The 21756-nt window shown below is 40.1% G+C and overlaps 1 protein-coding gene across 5 annotated transcripts in view; it reads left to right on the forward strand.

The window, feature by feature from the left end:
• The window catches only part of MEIS1 (Meis homeobox 1), a 144704-nt gene that overhangs the window by 13724 nt on the left and 109224 nt on the right, over positions 1-21756 (forward strand). For all 5 annotated transcript variants that reach the window (XM_058667894.1, XM_058667893.1, XM_058667896.1 and 2 more), the window contains exon 7: positions 16383-16494. In XM_058667894.1, coding sequence (XP_058523877.1) covers positions 16383-16494 — 112 coding nt within the window. The remainder of the gene's footprint in view (positions 1-16382; positions 16495-21756) is intronic.

Here is a 21756-nt window from a genome sequence, read left to right on the forward strand (position 1 = left end):
AAGCAGAGAGCTTAAAATATTACCGGGGGCTCGCTGTTATAAAAATGGCTTACCTTCCCTCGCAGGTGAAGTTGGAAAAACTATGAACAATACATAGCAAATTATATTCAGACACCTTAAAGCAATGAAAACATTGTCAACATGAATCCAAATAAAGCACATTCACTATGAGATGCTTTCCATTGCAGCAATATATTCTAATGGCATGTAAATATGTGAAACAAATGTGAAATGCTGAAGTTAGACTAAGCGATCATTTAATTGTCATATGAGTGTGTGTGTACTTTTAAAGGGAACTTGGCCATACAGCCAAATTCTTATAGGGACTAACAGGGAAATGATCATAAACTAAACATGAAATAAGACTTCCTGTAAGAAAGTCTATAATTTACCATTACTTGACTCCATTGTCAAGGAAATAATTGAAGGATAATAAGCTGATATCTTTCTCTGTCATTTTTGTTACAGTCTGAAATGTTTGCAGTGGTAGCATTTCATGTGGCCATTTTTTGATTATGCTATATGTTCTATTGATATCAAAGCAGTGGTTTAATTCATGCTATAATGTGAAAAAGCTACTATTGAAAAATTAAACCAGAATTACAAGAATTTTTTTTCAACAAATAAAGAAACAAAAGTAGAATGCATGCGATGCAGTTTATCTGACAGCTGTAGAGATGTTAGGCTAATAATTTTTCAACATTCTGAGAAAACATCAATGCTTTAAATAACTGAAGTTTGCTGTCCATGCTTATCAGGAAGCGTCATGATGTAATACCTGGTGTCAGACCCCGGGTCTAAAACATGTGAACAGTCTCTACCCTGAAGTTTTAGTAATAATTCCAAAGTTTGCCTTTAGGGATCCAATAAAAGTTTGAATGTTTTATTATCCTTCAGTCTCTGGATGAACCTGGTGTATATAAAACAACTTTGAAAATTCGAGCTGATGAATATGTTTGTGTAGCATGAAAGGCCCTGTAGATGGTGTCCTTAATTTCACATGGGATGATCTCAGGGTTGCAGGAGTTTGGGAAAGCTTTAGGAGAGTTTAAGAGCTTCTCTAGCAAATAGACCTAAATCTGGCAGTGGCTGGATTTCCCACACTTACACATTTGACATTTTAATAAACGGTATAGAGAATACTGTGTGAAATAAGCGAGAATATATTCATTTAAATATTTGTCACTGGGATGCAATTTCAATCAATTTAATGCATTCAAGTGTGCCGAATTAAAGCAATTGGCAACACTTTGCTAGACTCTCTCTGAATATTCTTTTACCAAGTAGCATTTCTTAATCTAGCAAATATGTTCACAATAAAGGAAAATAGTTCAATTTAAATTATTTTATATTTTTTGACTTATTCATTCAGAATTTCTAAAACTGATTAAGACAAACCATAAAGAGTTTGCTCTCTGGTGAAAAAAGGCTTATTTATTTATTGCATTAGACACCTGTTGTTTCCTGGTGTTATGACTATGTAGAGTCAGATACAAATTATAGCCAGGACTAAGCTATTAATTGTTGCTGTGAAATATCCCTGCGATGACTTTTCCATGACATATACACACATTGTGAAAATAAATTTTCCATCATGTAAAATTTTTAAAAAATACGTTTTTCCAATTGATTCTTCCCTTGACACTTTATGACCCCATTTATAATTAATAGGTTTATACTTGAGACATTAAAAAAACCCTTGAGTATGTAATATTATGACTCTTTAAAAACCTTAAAAATGAAATAATATTCTTCCACATAAGGAAATGCTGCTGTTGTTCTCGATTAGTTTACCGAGTAATACTTTACAAATGACCTCAAACTTTTTATGAGTTTCATCAGATTAAGTGAAATGTTATAATCCTACTACTTTTTTTTTTCCATTTTGACATAGTAGAAAGTCTTATATTGTATAGTGGATTTAAACTGATTATTTTGACTTATTTTAAAATATTAGAAAGTAATTTCTTAGTCATACTAGAATTATTCTAATAACAATATCTGATAACATTCTAATATCAATCCCCGAGAACAGAAGCTATTGTAGAATTAATTGTTGTTGCTCATAGATTCCCATTTTATAGGTTTTCTTTCTTATCTTACCACATAGTAGCATGTTTATTGTTTGTTAATTCTGTGAATGAACCGTGCATATATAAAATCAATTTTGAAAATTCAAGCAGATGATTTTGTCTATATAGTAAAAATGATAAAAAAGAAAGAACACCCTTGCAGCACCCTTAATTTAATGCCGTGTTTACGGAATTGTAAGATTGTGGTAAAACTTTTTTGGAGTTTTACACTGCTGCTCTAGGAAGTGTAGCTGTATTCTTCATGAACTGTCAATATCTGGGCTGCCGATTTATTAGAGAGGTGGGTTTAAAGTTCTTGCTTTTTCGGATCAACTCTTTCCTGCCATTGCCTGAGCCTTGCGTGCCTGGGAATAGTAGTTGACTAGTTTCTTAGTCCTGATGGTCTTGTTAGAGGACCTGGTGGGTTATTACTCACGTGTGGATTTAGTTCCCTGAGAAGATGGAAAATGTTATTCACCTTAGAATAGGCACAGGGACCAAAGTCATCAAATATTCCCAACCCGTGCTTTACAATTAGGTGAACAACTGAAAACTGTCATTCTTATTTGCCACCCCTGGGGCTGTGAGCCTTGACAATAAAGATCCTATCAGGCCCTCAGTGCACTTCCTCTGAAGGGCTGGGGTTTGTTTTCATCGACTGTGTTCTTAACTGATAGTCCATATTTGGTCCCAGACCTTCATGATTTACATTTTACTCTGAATTTACATTCACATTTTGTCTCATGGAAACTCTTTAAAGTGTGTTTATGACTATTATGAAACTTGGGAAAATGAAGTTTATAATGAAATTGACACAGCTGTCAAAAGTACAATGAAAAGAGCAATTTGATGTAAACCCAGAATTTTCTTATCTCATCCCAACTTAGAAAAGGCTATTTCTCTTCTTTTAAAAATGTTGGAAGCTGAATGAATACGAATTTCTTTGTCAATAAAACTCTTCTTAATGTCTCCATAACTGTTTTGATGTGTTCTCAAATGTTAATTTGATAGACAAGCTGTAATTAACTGTGACCTATATTGTTTTCTGTATTCAGAGATTATTCCTTAGAGATTTGAAAACTTAATTTTAAACTAAATGGTGTACAATGTCTGAGTTTTAAAGACATACTTACACTATTTGCGTGAAGTGGAGTGTTTATCTACAAACCTTCAGAAGGGAGATACTGGGGCAGTAGAGAATGTTGCTTTTCCAATATAAAGTCTTAGCAAACTAATTAGAGCATGTGGATCCATTTTGGATTTTGTTTTAATACGTGAACTTTCTTCCTATTTACTGAAAAAAAAAAAAACCCTACTATATTTTACTCACAGAAAAAAAAAAAAAAACACCCTACTATATTTTACTAAATTCATTGATGGTGAAAGTTTGTTAGCAATGTAGAGAGAGAGAATTTTAAATAGCAAGAGATGGGTTAGACGCTATTAGCAACGATGCTATAATCAGAACAGAAACATTGACAGTAAATTAAATTGGGTTTAGTTGGAGCATTTACTTAGAAGTGTCTGCCAGATCTTGGACGTGTTTTAAAATCCTCTCCAGAATGTTTTGGTGTAAGGGTTTTATGATAACTTGCCATTGAATACACTCTTATTTGAAACTGTGTGTTCGTAAGAGATGTAGCCTCCTGCATAACCACCCTGCTCTTCACTCTTGAACAGCTCAGATAAATGCATTATTTATTTACATTCAATTCTATACATTTTAAGGAATTTGGCTGTAACTCTGAGTACGTGGAATTTACTTCTTGAGATGGGGTTAGTGACTCTATCAATAAGGGGCTACCCCTAAGTAGGTGATAAGGATTACCTTCTTATCCTGTCCTGTGGAGTTGTCATGTGTTTATACTTCACAGCTCCAGATGCAAATGCATCTTGTCATTTTTGTTTTAGTCATCATAGTTTACTTGACTCCAGTTTCTAAGAAAGATAATCCGGAATTTTACCTTTTGAATTGATCTTGGTAATAAATTAAAATGTGTGAGAAAAAGACAAGCATTGAGTTACTGAATCACTTAACCTTTTCCCTTCTTTCAGTATGTTTTTCCTGTCTATGATGTGTTCCAAGATTTTCTGAGGAGTATTTTTAGGAAACTACTAGCATGGCATCATCAAGTTTGGGTGCTTTTTAAGTGCTTCAATGCAAAGCAGTGAGCAAAGACCCCACTGTGTCTTGTGTTGCTTTGAGCAAACCAATGGAATCATGTAGACTACACTTGCTCTGTGCATACAAAAAGTATTGGTGTTCCAATATTTTTTATTCTAATAATTATATAAAGCTGGTAACATTCTACATTTGAGAGACTATAAACTTTTTTATTCTGGAATTTACAGCAACTCAACTTTATTTTCCAAATTACTTTGCCATTTCAATTAGCTGCATTGTTCTTTGCTCTTCTGTTGCAACATTCTAAAGGCTTGCTTGCCACCCTAATAGTGAGTTGTTGGCAGGTTTAATATTTATTGAGAGCATGTAAAGAATATGTCAATGCAAAAGAGGAGAATAAAAACATTGACAAATCAATTAAGGAGCTTTTTTTTTCACTTGTGGTATATTTCCAGTACTCTGGATACCCTGTAGCTGTTAAAGCAGTGGGCCTTCTCTAAGATATTCTGGGGATGGCTGAAGAATAGCGTTCTGAGGCACTGGCATTCCTTAATAAGTGTGCCATGTGACTCAGAGTTCTGCTGCTGGAATTCACAGTTCCTATGGTTGACCTTGTTGTTGAGTGCTATTCTAGGAACCACAAACTCAAAACAGATTTCAGGATGCTTCTAGAAAGACCTCTAGTGGGTTTAACTGAGAGAAGTAATGAACAAGGGAACATCATCTCCCTGCCACATAGTGTACCGTTGTCAGAGAGCTTGAAGACCCGGGGATCCTTGAGGAGAAATTAATATGATAGAAATTAGAAGAAGCCAGAGTGTGCCTTTAAAAAATTTAGGGAAATCAGAAAATATTCTATTGCTACTTGATAGTGGAAATCAGTGATCATGTAAATTTCTTTAACTCTTTTATCCAAAACATGATGTTAGGAGGTAGTAAAAGCAACAGGGCTACATTTGGTTGATTTTTTTTTTTCTTCTTAAGTCAACATTGCACACTGTATGGCTTGGAATTTTGGAAAGGGGAGAGAGAAAAGTTCAGAAGCCTGTAAGAAGGACCAATCAAATGTTCAGATTCTTCTAGTTCCACACCCTGAGGCAGGTGTGGAACTACTTCTCAGTGCAGTAGGCAGTTTCCCCTGAGAGCACTTGTGTATGAATCTAGACTTTGCTGTGAGAGGGACAAGTCACTGTTACCTTGATGGGTCTTGGTTTCATCATGTGTAAAATGGGGATAATAATAATTTCCACTTCATTGAGTTATTTTAAGAGCCACATGAGAGTGGATTTAAAATATTTAGGGTAGAAAACCACAAAGGGGGTTTACTAAAAGGCATTTGTTTTCTCCTTTGTATTCCATCCAGCCTTCAACAATGTGAATTGCATTTGGGTGAAAAAATAGGAACCGATTGACTAGGGTGTTGTCTTATAGACCACTTTATAATTAGAGGGTTTTTTTAAAAAGATTTATTTATTTTATTACAAAGTCAGATATACAGAGAGGAGGAGAGACAGAGGTGAAGATCTTCCGTCCGATGATTCACTCCCCAAGTGAGCCGCAACGGGCCGATGCGCGCCGATCCGAAGCCGGGAACCAGGAACCTTTTCCGGGTCTCCCACGCGGGTGCAGGGTCCCAATGCATTGGGCTTTCCTCGACTGCTTTCCCAGGCCACAAGCAGGGAGCTGGATGGGAAGTGGAGCTGCTGGGATTAGAACCGGCGCCCATATGGGATTCCGGGGCTTTCAAGGCGGGGACTTTAGCCGCTAGGCCACGCCGCTGGGCCCAATTAGAGGTTTTTAAAATGTCATTTTATGATTTATCACGAGGGGGTGACTATTATTCTGATTTCATCATACTATAAAAGGGAACTGGGTCCTTTGATGTGTCACTGAGATAAACAGTGAATCACTGCAGATTTGCTGTTAGGGTAAAATTCAGAGCACAGTTATATACTGATTTGTCCTAAGTCATTTTTTCCACATTTATGAGTACAGATGCTTCATGCTGAGGCCTAGCTACTTACAGGGTCTTATCTGCTTGTGCTTAGAATACAAAGTTGCTGCATTATTGGATGTTCTTTCTGCTAGGATGCCTGTTTAGAAAGTTTGTGGTTTGAACTTGTTTTATATAAGACACTTTTGAGTTTGTTTTATCTTAATTTGTTTGTAGAACAAGGAGCAGTGATACTAAGTTGCAAGTGTAATATAAAACACTGCGAAGCAAACAATTTTATAAAAGACATAACACCCAGGTATATTGGCATCCCTTACTGCTGAACAGACTTGATAGAAAATATCCTGAAATTCAACAGTAAACTTGTGGCCGATAAATGAAGAATATGGTTTGAAACATTTAGATATAAATATTTGGAAATAAAGTAGTGTCTGTTGGATTTTGTTTGTTGTTTTGTACAACTTGTAAGTGTATGAACTACAGTTCATAGGTATGAGTTCAGGAATAAAAACATATCACATTGTTGACATCATTAGTGATAGGAGCTTATTTTTATTAATGACACACCAGTCTTAGTACCAGGATACAGAGTGAGGAAAGACCATTAAAATATACCTTTTTACAAGATCCATAATGTGCTCGAGTCTTGTCTTTTCTTTGTGAGAGTTTTCTCCTCAACACACTATTTAGTAGAATTTGGACATTCAGTGCATTGGAATAATTTCTCAATTGCACATGTGTACTCTATTAGTTGCCAGTTTTGAGATTTTTGTGAAACTGGTTTGTCAGTTCTTATCCATTTTCCCTTGGTGGCCATTATTTTTTCCTTGAAATTTATCTGAATGTACCCCATGTAGAAAAAAGAGTGTTTTCTTAGACTGTGGTGGCATAAACACGAGCTGGTTTTAGCCTTGTTCTCAAAGCAGGAAAAATGGGCAAAATGCATGAGTGTGGTGGGCATTTCATCAGGAATGCTTTCGAAATAGTTTGTGTTGTTTTACATCTGTGTACTGTTGCTTAGGATTGTCAGTTCATTTTTAACTTCTTGGATGGATTAATTCAACTCTGCAGATTAGCAAAGTTTGGAGACTGTCGGAATTGAGGCCCAAAGAATATCAGTTTGTGGGAAAGAGGAGTTTAGAGCAGCTTTGGAAAAGTGTCCCATGAGGTAGGGTGCTCGTTCCCTAAGGCTACTACTGCTCTAACCACCAGCCCCAACAGCTAGCCCCGGGGAATGAAAAGAGAATGAAACATACACATTTTCAGGAAAGTGGATAATGTATCTGACCACTATACTGCTTTAAATGGCATTGCAATGTAATGGAGAACGTTTCTATTCGTTTTCCCCATTCTTGGTTGCTGCCTTCTGTGTGTGATGTGGGTGCCTGCTGCTCTGTGTGAGCATGCACACACGTGTACCCTGTGCAGCCTTCTGTGTCTGAATGCAGGTTTCAGAAATTCCTGGAGCTCCCACCATCACCTGATAGAAAACTTTTCGGTTAAAGATGAAATTACTCCTTGGAGACTTTTCACCAAAGGCAAAAAAGCACAGAAATTCTTTTCCTCCTCTTTGCATGCCTCATTACACAGAGATAGAGGATTCAGTGTTTGAAAAATTATCATTTCTGTAGGTTTTATTTGTGGTACTTGAGAACTGGGAAATAGAGACTCAATTTAACAGACCCCATCTCTGCCTCCGCGAACTACTCCCCCTACTACATGGGGCAGTAGACATATCACTCTGTGTGTGTGTGTGTGTGTGTGTGTGTGTGTGTGTGTGTGTGTTATGGCCTTAGAAACCTACTTCATTTGATGCTGAATTAGACACACTTATGCCCTGTGCAAAGCTACCAGCTGGCACCAATGTAGTGTGTGCCACATCGAAGGGATGGTTGGCTGATCACTGAGATGTGCTTTTAGATTAAAGAGTCAACAATGGCCAAAGCAGTTGTGAGAAGAGGAAGTGTGGTGTCTTGGTGAGAGCCACAGATCCTGAGAGGGGATGCTGGATTTCCATTGTCTTACCACTAATTGACCATCTGCCTTGAGTCACCAAAATTACCCTTCAGTCCTCTATTAAGTGGAGTAATAGCACATTTTATCGCAGCTTTACAAGGGGGCTCAACAAGAACCCTGGCAGGCCTACGGCTTTGGCAAAGGTAAAAGAATGGAGGAGGGAACAGGAAGGGAAATGAGAAAAAGGAGAGCTGGCAGAGAAAGTGGGATCAGTGTGCAAGGGAGGTAACCTTTTGAAACATCATCTCTGGGGAGGGCCAGTGTGGGTCACGACCAGGAACTGCCTCAGGCAGCAACAGTTGTCCATCTGTCCTCTAGCATTTTCCAGCAGGACATTGTGTGGGCCCAGAACAGGTCTATCTAACCAGACCATTCCCCAAACATTTTCATATGGCCCCTGGTTCTACATCCACATTAGGATCATCTATATGTCCCCTAAAATATTAATTTGTGAGTGCCTCTGGCATTGACAAACTTCTGAAAGCCTCAAAGGCAAGACGGGCAGTTTTCTTGTGTTAAAAAGGCCAGACAAAGCAGAACTGATTGCCTAATCTTGTTGTGACTTCTGCTTGTAAATTTTATTTAACAATTTCTAGGGTTTTTTTTCTGAAATGCATATAAATGATTCCATTCCCCCCCCGCCGCCCCTCGCATGACTGAATTGGAAGTTGAGTAGATGTGGTCTCAATAAATAATCCTGGAGCTGAGAAGCTTTCACCTAGGGCTCTGGCAGTTTGTAGTTGCTCAGTAGTTGCTGGGGAAGGCACTCTGTGTGCTTGATTATCAGCAGGTGTCATGGAGGTCACCAGGATTAGCAGCAGGAGCTTCAGCAATGTCAGCCTTCTGATACACACAAAGGTTTTTTTCCCATTTCCCACCTTCAAGTGCACATAGGTAGATATGTATTCACTTCTCACAGTGGCAGCTTGATCTGCTCTTTCTTCCTCACCTCACTGTGTAGGAGTTTCTCTGGTCCCTTTCTTCAGGTGGTGTCACTGATTGAGGGGTGCGTCAGGGCTCATATCTGTTTGGAGTCCAGTGCCTGTAAGGATTCTGAGAGATCTCTTCGGAACCCTGTTTGGAGCAGAAAGATCAAGGGGAGGGATCTATGTAGATGTGGGAGACCGACATTTAGGAATCCCATCCTGGGTTGGGTGAGTGCAGATGAACATATGGGCATGTATGAATGAGCAAATACAGAGTTGGAAATGTGAGTAAATGTGTATGCAACAACGTCATGCATATGGACACATTTCTCCAGTGAACTCATGTTCTCCTGACCTAGGGGAAACGAAATGATGACTTTTGGAAACAAGCCAGCTCTTTCTGGCCATTGGGGATGCTCTACTAAAGAGCCCATGGATATGTGAGAGAGTAAATATAACTTCCAAAAGAAAAGGACACCTACTGATAGGTGCGGGCTGACTTCAAGTTTTGAGCATGCCAAGACTCCATTCATTTCTACGTAGCTGCTAGCTGACTTCTCCGGGGTCAAGTCATCACATTGTAAATCATTATGCCTTTTGAATGGGACAAAGAAGGTAGAAGTTTTTAAGAAAACAAAAACATAGTTTATTCTTGGATTAAAAATAAAACACCAACCAGATTCTGCCATCACACTGAAGTGATGAAATGATTGGTGGAGAAGATGCATCCAAGTGCTTTCTATGCTGTAAAGTGATTTATATGTATTGGGTGGTAAATTAAACTTGATAGGCTGGGGAGGAGCAAACCACCTGTAAAATCATGTTAGTTCAAGGTGAAAATAAAATCAGTTTGCATTCCCTGAGCACATACCAGCTGGGAAGTAGCCCAAGGCATACCAAGCTGTGCACGTAGCCAGCTCAGGTTAGCCATTCTTTCCAGAAGGTCTATAAACCAAATACACCTGTATGTAGATATCCCAGAGTTGACTAGGTCAACCTGTGTTGTTACAGTTTGAACTATTATCTGCCATTTATTAAACACTTGCTGTGTGCTTAGCCATTTACATGTGTCATGTCTGGAGGGGACTATAATTTATCCCTATTTACAAGTAGGACATGAAGGTTTAAAGACTTTGGGAATTGTCTAAGTCCAACTTTGAAGCATGGAACTGCTTCAAATTTCCTCCTTTTTGGCTGTGCTACCACTGAGTACTAAGAATACTAAAATATTTCATAGCGGTGTATGTGAATGCAAGAAATGCGAGACACTCTTAAATTGTACAAGTTTTTAAAGACAATTTGCAAAATTTAATATAGGAGGTCACAGAATCATATGAAAAACTCACATGATATACATTAGTTATGTTACAATTCTCACACATTTAAAATGTATTTTTATCTGTTGAATTGTAGACATTTTCCTAGGATGGAAGAAAGAGGGATGAATAAGTGTAGTCCAGGACTTCAGAACATTGATAGTGTAGAGTTGTAGTCAGCCACAACAGGTCACCACCAAGCAGTGAATCAATGACATGATAGCTGTGTGCTGCGATGGGCTGAGCACTCAGCGGAGTGGAGACATGCTCACCTTATGCACTGTGTTAATGAGGGAAGGCTTTCTGGGGAAGGTGATGTCTGAGCTGTGCCTTGAAAAGCAAAGAGGTAACAGGGGCTGGATTGAGGCTGGGCAGAGCAGGTGCTGCCAGGTGGAGTGGAAGGATCAGCACAAATCTGCAGCAGTGAGAGGCAGTCATGTGTGGTTGGGGGCCGGTGCGGCACAAGAAGCAAGGGAAGGAGTGGTCTCCAGGGGGAATTTTGAAGGGTCTGTGTGCCAGGCTCGGGACCTTGCAGTATTTTCTGTAGGTAGCAGGAAGCAGCTCATTCATTCAACAAGAATTTTCTGAATGCTGCTAAACCTTAGGCTCAGTGATGTTGCAATGATAAGCAAAACTGATATTGCTTTTGTCCTTATAAAATTTGTGCTCCAATGTAGTGGAATTCTTCTACAGCTTTGCATTGAGGGGGGGCGTTAAAATAAGAACAGTAAGAACTAAGAGGGAAAATGAAAGCTTTTTTTTTTTTTTAGTTAGCTCTTACTGTATGTTCAGCATTGAGTTTAGTTCTTTATGTACCTGAGCAAATTCTTTTTTTATTTTTTTAAATAATTTTTGTAATTGATTACATTGCATTATGTGACACGGTTTTATAGGCACTGGGATTCCCCCCACCCCTCCCCCAACCCCCCAACCCCCCATCTATGGTGGATTCCTCCAGAAAATGAAAGCTTTATTTGAGAACTCTAAAATGGACAAAACTTGGCGATTCATCAGATGGAGAGATGATGAGAGATGTCATGGTGGTTCTTGGGTTCATACTGTGTGTATGCTAGGGTGGTAAGCAAAAAAAAAACGAATAGAAGACTCGTGGGAGACATGAAGACTAGAGCCTTTATCTTGTTGAGTGGAGTAGATATCTTGGCATGAAGCTGGTTTAGCAGATAATTGGACAGAAATGTCTAAACACATAAGAAGAGATCCAGAGACACAAATTTAGTATACTATAGGTGATAATTCTAAGTATATTAGGGATGAGCCCAGAGTGGTAGCCTAGTGGCTAAAGTCCTCGCCTTGCACATGCTGGGTTCTAATCCCATCAGCCCTGCTTCCCATTCAGCTCCCTGCTTGTGGCCTGGGAAAGCAGTCGAGGATGACACAAAGCCTTGGGACCCTGCACCTGTATGGGAGACCTGGAAGGAGCTCCTGGCTCCTGGCTTTGGAATGGCTAAGCTCCGGCCATTGCAACTGCTAAGGGAGTGATTCTTGGGATGGAAGATCTTCCTTTTATCTCTCCTCCTTGCTGTATATCTGACTTTCCAATAAAAAAAAAGTATGTTAGGGAAAGTAGTTGTCCAAGAAAAACATGGGAACTTTAAGAGGATATGAAGTGTGCCAAAATACAAGGCCTAGACAGGAACTGAGTTCATGAAGGAAAGATGTAAAAGGTCACCAATAGGTATCTATATTCAGGAAGCCAGGATAGATTGTGAGCATGCTGCCTATTTTTTGGGATATTGGTGGCACAGGAACTATTGAATAGTTCCATTGAGTTCCCTAAGCACTTAGTGCATGCTGAACATGAGCCATACATTATGCCACACTAAGAAAGGAGACACAAGAGGTTAAGACACCATCCTTGCCCTTGAGGACACAATAGTCAAGGAAGGTTATTGTGTCCATTTCACTACCAGATACCAGTAAGATTGCCTTATAAATAAAAAACATCACACAATAAATCTTTAAAAAGCCCAAACCACACTTTTCGAACCACATTTGAGAAATGATAGAAGGGAAAATGTCTGAAGGAGAATCACAGCTTGCCCCAAATATTAATTATGGCTACCTTTTGGGACCCCCAAGACTAGCGGAAAAAACATGGAAGTTCAGTCACTTCATATGCTACACCACATCTTTGTGTATCGATCAAGAAGAACTTTCTGATGGAGTGAGGCTTCTAGCAGGCTGCCTCCCCTGATGACAATGGAAATAGGCCCGCAGGGCCTTGTCTTCAGGGTTGAGTTAGAGGGTAGACTCAGTGAATTTCAAGGTTTTTCCAACCATTATTTTTGTATCTAGCCCCATGAACATCTTCCAGAACTGTGGTTCTCAAACTTGTGGGGCATCATACACTGCTTTGGGAATTGGATGAAAAGTTTCCATGCTCCTTGGGAATAATAGGCAGCCATGTACATCAAATCCAAAAGCTGTTCAAAAAACACCTCCTCGAAGTCTCCTGGAGCAGGGCCATGGATTTTTGGTTAGGATTCCTTGTTTTGAGAGATTTACAAGAGTTGTGAGATTAAAATCTTTCTCTACTCTAGAATAATTTTTTTCAAGTGAAGGAGAAAGTCGTCTTAATTTAGAACTATGACTAAAATTGTCTATACATCTATTGCAATGTACCCTTGATTTTATTCTGTCAACCTTATCTTACATGTGGCCCTGAGCAACTCACAGTTTCAGATACCTGTGCATGATCATATGTACACATTTTATTTTTTATTTTTGTTTTTTTTAAAGATTTATTCATTTTATTACAGCCAGATATACAGAGAGGAGGAGAGACAGAGAGGAAGAGCTTCCGTCCAATGTTTCACTCCCCAAGTGAGCCACAACAGGCCGATGCGCGCCGATCCGAAGCCGGGAACCAGGAACCTTTTCCGGGTCTCCCACGCGGGTGCAGAGTCCCAAAGCATTGGGCCGTCCTCAACTGCTTTCCCAGGCCACAAGCAGGGAGCTGGATGGGAAGTGGAGCTGCTGGGATTAGAACCGGCGCCCATATGGGATTCCGGGGCTTTCAAGGCGAGGACTTTAGCCGCTAGGCCACGCCGCCGGGCCCTACACATTTTATTTTTAAAGGGTTGATGATGTTTGGCGTAGTCACATCAAATCACTGAGATATTTATGGCTGAGCTGCTCTGGTAGATGGATTTTAGGGAGATCTTTCTGATTGAGGCTGTCTTACATATTTATACTATAAGAGTTCACAAGCTATTCCTGATATTTAGATTTTAATCCTGCCCAGTGAGCTATACTGAACATAATTCTTGATCTGTTTTTGTAATTTTATGGATTTCTCCAAATGTTCAGTTTCATACAAATGTAGCGTTCTAAAATGCTAATATACAACATCCTAATTCCAGGAAGAACCACAAAAGTTGCATTTCGTTTCAGACAAGTACATCCAGTACACACAGGCTTTCCAAAAGAGCAAGACTGTGAGAGGAATGATATTAGGTGGAAAATATTGGCTTCCACCTTTGGTGAACACACAAATTTTAACATATAGGTTGCACAAAATTTGGATAAACTGAGGTGGAATCCAACATTTCTTGCATGAATGCCTGTATAATGTGGCGATAGCTGTGAGAAAAGAGGAGCCCAGCATCTAAGACCCAACACAATGAAAATGCAATGAATCGGAATGCCTCACAGATCATAGCAGAATCAGAATTTCCAGCAAGGAAAATCTTTTCATGGTGAATTAAGTGGTGGATGAAGAAAAATGGTGATGAAAAAAGGTAGGCACAGATCACAAACAGTGGGCTCTGGGCTCACTGCTGAAGATTTAAGAACCTTAGCTAAAGCTATGCAGAATAGAATGTGGAAAATTGAATTTACTAAACAATTAAGCATTGAATTAATCTACATCCTGCACAGTAGAAAAGTGGGGGAGGGAGCAGAGCAGAGCTGAATAAATCAGTGGAGCTCATTAAAAGATAGTGAATATATCAGGTCTGTTGTGGTATAAAGGAGGACAGTTTCCTGCGTAACATGGAATGATTCTTTGGTTCTAAGTCACCTTTTTGGAATCCTGTCTTAATCAGATTAACAAATCTGCTTCTGACAAGGTTAGTCTGTTGCTCTCTATTTTCTCTTGTTATCACTAGCTTTCCTATTAATTACAAGTCAGATCACCAGTCAACAATAGTAGTGAGAGACAACATAAATAAAATGAGAGTGCCCAGGAGATGTCACTCGCAGGATCTCATGCATCCTGAAACTCCCACGGGTTCCCGCAGCCTCCCACATGCCTTGCCGGTCTTTTGTTCAATTACAGTTAATGCAATAGTTTGCCATTTTCTCCTTCTAATTATATTTTCAAGTGGGATTTGTAGCACATAGAAAAACATCCTTTTACATGTCGAGGCACCGGGGTTTTGTGCCTGGCATTGTCTGTCCCCTGGGTGCTGTACCATTCTTTCTGCAGAGCTCTGAATAAACAAGTCTCCCTTTTAGAGCTGCAGTTGTACAAACTGAAAATTTATGCATTAACTGTTTGCATTCTGAGCATGTGTTCCAGATTACGTCTGACAGCATTCTTCTGGTATGTTGCAGAATGTGTGTTTGCAAAAAAGCACTTCTTTCACAGTTCACATATCTTTCCATCACAGAAACAGCAGATCAATTAACACTGTTTTTGAGAATTTGCATAATGGGCGAGTCTAACACATAAGTGGCATATCTTTACGTGCCTTTATGCCATTTTTCAGGCTGTGTTCCTCTTCTGGCCAGGATTATGGACTGGGTGGCAGTGAAAAGCATCCTTTCCAGGCAGAATACATCTCCCTTTGATTCCTAGGCAGCTCACTTCTTAGATGTGATCTTTACTTTTCTCAGCCTAGGTGTCTGAAACATTTTGATCTCTTCAGCCCTTCTTATCTTCTCTGGAACAGGAAAATACCTTGCAAGAAACAAGCAAAGAGAACTTGGGTTTGCAAGGCGCATTAAAAATGTTGGAAGGGTCAGTAGCCTTCACTACTGCATAGTCCTGGGGCCTGATCTTAGAGGGCTGAAGTGATAGATGCATATTTTACGCACGAGATCATCCTGCCTTCCCACTAATAATCTTGAAGACAAGTATCATTTCCTAGCCAAGAGCCAGCTTTCTATTTTGCATCACTCCTACTGTGCAAGATGACCAGTGAGTCATGAGGCTGTTTCTGAACGCTATTGCTAAAAGCTAATTAAAATCTTCTCCGGTGATAAAGGGAGATTCGGGAGAGTTGTCGTCATGATTGTTTTCTCCAAGAATTTAATTTACAACCATTTTTTTCCCTATCTGAATGTTACTTTCAAATGCACCCAGTGATAAGAAGCAACATCTGTTTTCCGTTCAATAGTACAAGAAGGCTCGGCATGGGACTGAGGGTACACAGTCCACGTGAATCTATTGTTATTCTCATTTCTTTTTGTCCCAGTGCCTGGTCCATTTGCTGTGTACCATCCGGCCAACAGCTGACACATACCAGCTATTATGGGCCAAGGCTTGATTGTGAGGTCTTAAAAACTCTGCCATGTTTGTCTTGTAGGATGAAGGGGGTGGTGTTGAAGGCACTCTATAAACCTCAGTCTTGTAGACCACTCCTCTTATTTGCATTTCCAGAGGAGAGGGCTGTTGGGCCAGTGGGTTTGTTGATGTTAAACAGAATCAGAATCAAGTGGTAGCATTTGCTTTTTTCCTGTTCTTTTCCTAGATTGTCTCCATTTTTCTTAGTAATAAAGCATACAGTTACTTCCAGAATAAGTATTTGTAGTTATTATTTTGTCTTGGAAGCAGAAATTGGCCATTTTTCCATGTGCCTATGCAGCTCTGAGCTGGAACCCTGTGTGAAGGGAAAAGAGTGATAGCTTGGTTGTCCGTCCCATCACGGTGTCTTTGTGCAGTGGCATCACAGCCAGCAAGTGTTCACAGATGGCTCTTATTTGGATTTCTGATTTGTGCCCCCACAGCCCTCTTGGAACAGAGATCATGACGACACGGCATCCACTCGCTCGGGTGGAACCCCAGGCCCTTCCAGCGGTGGCCATACGTCACACAGTGGGGATAACAGCAGTGAGCAAGGTAGGAGAGACGCTCTCATTCTTCTTTGTTACTTGTTTCGTTTGTAGGGGTTGAAAAGGCAGAAATGTCTAGTGAGTTCCCAGTTGCAGAGTTTTTCCAAGATCATAAGTGTGATATAAATGGAGACTCAGCACATCTTGTTTTCATCCCCGGATCTTTTCTTCTTCTTTGCCATTGCACTGCCCAACTGACTATCACTTTGCCACCTCCATAAAGCAGGGTCAGTGAATTGATGAAGGTCAAGGTTAGAGATGTAGATTAGAAGGTTGAATGTGCATACGTTGTCGTGTGCCACTGATATCCTGCTACACGAACAAAGAGTACTATTACCACTTATCCCCAGGTGCTTTCTAAAAGCTTCTGAAGAAACAATTAATAGAATTGCAAGTTAACAGCATTAAGATGCTTAGAAGGAATTAGGCCTTTCAGGAACCTGGGTTGGACTTCTTTCTCCACTGGGTTGAAACCATTTTTTTGTTTGTTTGTTTTATTTAACTCAACCTCTTCAGTGCTTGAGGAATTGCAAAGCCAGACTAAATGCAGTTAGAAGAAATGGAGACTCCAGAATATTTAATTCGTGTTGTACTTGAGTACACATACCTGTGTGTACATGTGGGTATCTGTGGCTGTGCCTGTTTGACCCTGACTAGGAGGAAGGGAAGTTTACACAGTGAGTCTTTAACAGGAAGGTGAATGGGTACGCCAATGTCCTGTCCTTTCTGAGGAGTCACTCTGCAGTGGATTTTGTGTACATTTCGTACAATGAAGGTTTAGAAAGACAATTCTTTGAGTATAAAAAGACTGCTTTATTGAAGTTGACTTTGAGTCTGAAGTAGGTACATACTTTCAAATCTAGTTTTATGATCATGTCTCACTAGAGTGGTGTCAGACAACAAAGGGATTTTGTTGTCTAACTGCGTGGTGCCGTACCAATTAGAACTGCAAAACTCTACAGTGAATCTAGTATGAGTAATTTGGAAACAAAAAAACAGTGAATTTAGTTTTCTTAGGCGCATATATGCTCTGTGTCCTGGGAATAATGTCTAGAAATATAATTTTAAGCATTGGAGACCTTTTTTTGTTCAAAGAAAAGTTGCTGACTTCATCACAACTATAAGCCTAGAATAAATGGAGCCCAGAATAGTAAGCTAGTTCAGAACCGAGGCAGAAACAGGTAACCTCTGACCTCTGACTTTTACTGGAAATGGTATGCAGCATAAATCCAAGGGGCCTTTTTTCTTTCAAGTGTGTGTGTGTGTGTGTGTGTGTGTGTGTGTGTGTGTGTGTGTTTACACTGCTGCTCACAATGCTATGGTTAAGGTGGTGTCAGCACTTTCAATATAAAGCCCTACTTTCAGAATTCTACTTACAGTATGAGTTTTCATTAAGGTGCAACAAATGAAATTCAAATTCCTTTTCCTGTAACCCAAAATGTCTACAGGGGGCCTTAGCCTAGCATTTTGTTTGCTTCTTCTTGCTTTTGAAAACGTACATCATCTACGTATAGGCAGGTAGTTTAGCTACTGCTTTAAAGGCTTGCAGACTGCAGAGATGCGCTTGAATTGAGAATCCAATGTGTAAGTTATCTCAAACATGATCTGATACAAAATTTGGTAGAAGGGAAAAACGCCCAATAACGATCCTTCCCTTTTGATATGTTGCAGGAAGGAATCAGAAATTTTGTGTTTCTGTTTCTTTCAAAATGTATTTTCCAAATGTTCCCTGAAAAGTAATTTTGATAGTGACTTAAAGCCATATAACTTTCACCTTACTAATTTCCCACTTAGAATGCTTCTCTTTAAAGAAGACTGCTATTGCGTTTTTTTTTTTTTCCCTGCAGTTTTCACATGAATTACCTCACTTGAGGGATCTCGGTTGAGCCATTTAAAAACACTCCTGGGTGGCAGATAAAAAAGGCCTTGCTCCATTTGACAGATGAGGAAGATAACCTATGGATGAACTGAGGGACTGGTGGAAGCCCTGGTGCAGCTTCAGATGTAAAATTCCAGTTCCCTGATGATGTTGATCAGGCTGCCCTCATTATAACCTTTTTCCTCTTCACCAAACAAACAAACAAACGAAAACAACAACAAAGAAAACCATAACAAAATGAAAAAGAAAAAAAAAACCCTAGGTGTTTCCACTCTGATCCACTAGGAACCATGTTGATTTTCTTCTGCCCACCCACCAGGCTGATGACAGAGGTGGCTGGCAGCTCCAGCTGCAGTCTTGCTGTCTTTCCATGTGGGGTTTCTTTGCCAGTGAGGTTTAGTACTGCTCCATGCAGACTGATGCCTGACAGGGTTGTGGCTGCAGCATGGGCACATTTGCGTGCCAACCATGACCTTCTAAACCTCTTTCTTCTTTCCTGAGACCTGTGGAGTAAGTCTTTGTGCAGCCCTCGGATTAACTGTGCACGGGGGCTTTACCAGGTTCTCCCTGTCTGCCTTTCCTGGCAGACATGGATGTGTGAGCTGTGCCAGCATTTGGCCCGTAGTGCATGTCCTAAATAGTTATTTACACAGTTTGAGTCCATTTTAGTCAACTGGGTAAATAACAGCCCTCTTCAAAAGATTTATAAATCCATAAATATGTCTTTATACATACCCAATAGACAGAAATAACTCAATCTGTCAAGAACATATCCAAAGAGCTGTTCCCCCTGCAGACAGGAGTAATACATATTTAAAAACTTTCTCTACTGTACTATTCGTACTGCATTTCTTTTACTTCATTTCTTTTCAATTTTCACACTTCATTATGGCACCTATAATACCACCCTGCCCCCTAAAAAAAGGGACAAAGAGAGAGGAAGAAGTCCCCCTAGGCTTACTATCTGTAAACAGCCTTATCTGTTGCACAGTGAAGGCATGTGACAGGCCTTGTGTATCTCAACTGAATCCTCTTGTTTTGAAATTTCCAATAAATAAGGTAAAGTAAATATCCAGGAAATTTTTGAGTCCTGACACTTTGCCAAATACAGTAATGTTTCCTGGTGAGAAGTCCAACAATTTGGGGGATTTTGAGGGCCTTCTCCTTTGCCAAATTAGGAGTCATCATGATCTATGAAATGGTTTTAGTAAAAATGCTGTGATAAACATAGAAAGACAAAACACAAAAAAACTGGGTCTTCCAAAGAAAAAAAAAGGCCTGTTATTGCCCATTTTGTCCCATCATTCTATATCTGTAGGATACCTATAAAGAATTAAAGTGAGCAATAACTATGCCACATACAGTAACTTGGAAATAAATATTTTGTTGCTGAAATATCTGCAGAATTTAAAACTTGCAACCTCCTGGGTTAAAAAAATGTAAAAGCTGTTATTTGGGAATTTAAGTTTGCAATGATTTATATGATGTACCTTTTTGCCGATTTGAAGCGTTTATCATGTCCACTCTTCCTAGGCCACCTACTTTCATGTAATATTTACTCTGGTGGCCCCTTGCAGGAAATTAGTTCCTGAATCCTAAACCCCTTTAAAACAGCATGTAAAAGGGGGGCCTCACACCTGTGTGTTGCTGGGGACTCTGCTGCTGTTGCTGCATTGATTTTGTCTACTCTTTAACTTTCTCAAAGTTCTTCCAAAAATACAAGATTGAATCCTTATTTTATGCCTGTCAGTTATTTTTTTGTTTTCCCATTTTCTGGGAGATAAAAGTGATAGCTCCAAAACACTGAAGAGTGACAAGTTTCAACGTTGGCTGGGGTCTTGGTTGCTTGGCTTTGTCACCGGTTTAGTCAGGGTGTTTCTAGAACTTGCAGTCTCCTGCTGGCAGATGAGGTGCCCTTAATGTGTCTTCTTGATCCTACTGATAGTTCCTGGCTGCTTGCTGGCTGTAGTCAGGGCCTCCTTCAGGACGTGTGCTTGGACAAGGGGAACCTCTGGCAAAGCTGGTACAGCCCATCCCATCTGTCCTCCTGCCCAGGAGACCTGTGGCAAGCACTCTGTGCTTTGTGAGCAGTGTTGGCTGTGACTGATCACATTTTAAGCTTGGGCGTGTCTCCTTTTTTGGTTCAAAGTCAGGAGAACTGAATAAATTATGATAATAAAGTAATAAGGTAGGACATTAAGAACTGTCCATCATTGTTGGTATCTTCAGACCCTGTCTTTGAGAGTGAGGTCACAGAGGCTCACAAGTGGCCAACATACTTGCTCTAGGCCACATGGTGGTCACTGCTGGAGTCAAGAAAAAAATCTGTGCCACCTGTCCCACTCTGCTACCTGCCACGTCTACTTGATAGAATACTTGAGTGTGGCTTAGGACTGAAGACACAGCTCTTTTTGTCCATTCATTTGTGCTGGGTCCAGCACTCTGCATGGTGGTAGCTGCAAATATGGCGTATCAGCTGGGGCTGAGGGGGAGGCAATACTTTGTCAGGGAGTTAGAACTGAGTTTGGTGTGCTAAGTGGAAAGATGATTGAAGTATTTACAGAGGTGCATGATGGTTGATATGATTCATTGTATTATGTGTTAAGAGCCTATACTATTTCCCTCATTCAGAGAGTTGTTGAATTGAGAATAAGAGCATGGAAATCAAGCCAGGTTATTTCTCTTTCAGAACACTTCTCACTTGAAGTTCATCTTATTTTCCTCTTTTGTGAGGATACAGAATAAGTGTAACTTCTACACTGAAACTCGATGTCAAACACTTCAATCCTAAAGGACTTCAGTGGAGTTACAACTTCTGCAGTTCACTCATGAACTTCCCCTTCTGGGTGCAGAGCTTAGATCAGCAGTAGTACCATGAAAAAGGAAGAGAAAAATAGTCAAACCAGCACGTTCCTTAAATAGGAATAATTGAAAAGCATTGCCGTTTCTTTATAGCAATGCATCAACAGTTGCAGTGCCTGCTCTGGGCCCATCCCTCTACACGCCAGCTTTTGTGTGCACTCAGGCAACCTGCAGGCAGAAGGCAACCCCATTTCTTCTTGGGGGACTCTCAAGGCACTCAGTGGTTGCAGACCCGTGTGATCAGCAGGCAGAGCTGCCAGAGAGGGGGTGGGCAGCAAGCACGGAGGGAGAGGGCCAGGGCCACATTAGGTTCCAGGTGACTGAGCAACAATTTATATACCAGCTCGCCTTTTTACATGAAGAAGAAAAGTAATAACAGCCCAAACCCAGGCATTTGCAACAGTCAGCTGTCCGATGAATAATGGGATAGGTGGGAAGGAGCGCTCTGATTGGATGTCTTAATGAGCACATTTCTCGCAGAGTTTGGGCTGCAATTCCCCTTGACCTTTGCCCTTTATTGACCAAAGT

The sequence above is a fragment of the Ochotona princeps genome, chromosome 8, assembly GCF_030435755.1.
Source record: "Ochotona princeps isolate mOchPri1 chromosome 8, mOchPri1.hap1, whole genome shotgun sequence".
In the NCBI taxonomy this organism is placed as follows: domain Eukaryota; kingdom Metazoa; phylum Chordata; class Mammalia; order Lagomorpha; family Ochotonidae; genus Ochotona; species Ochotona princeps.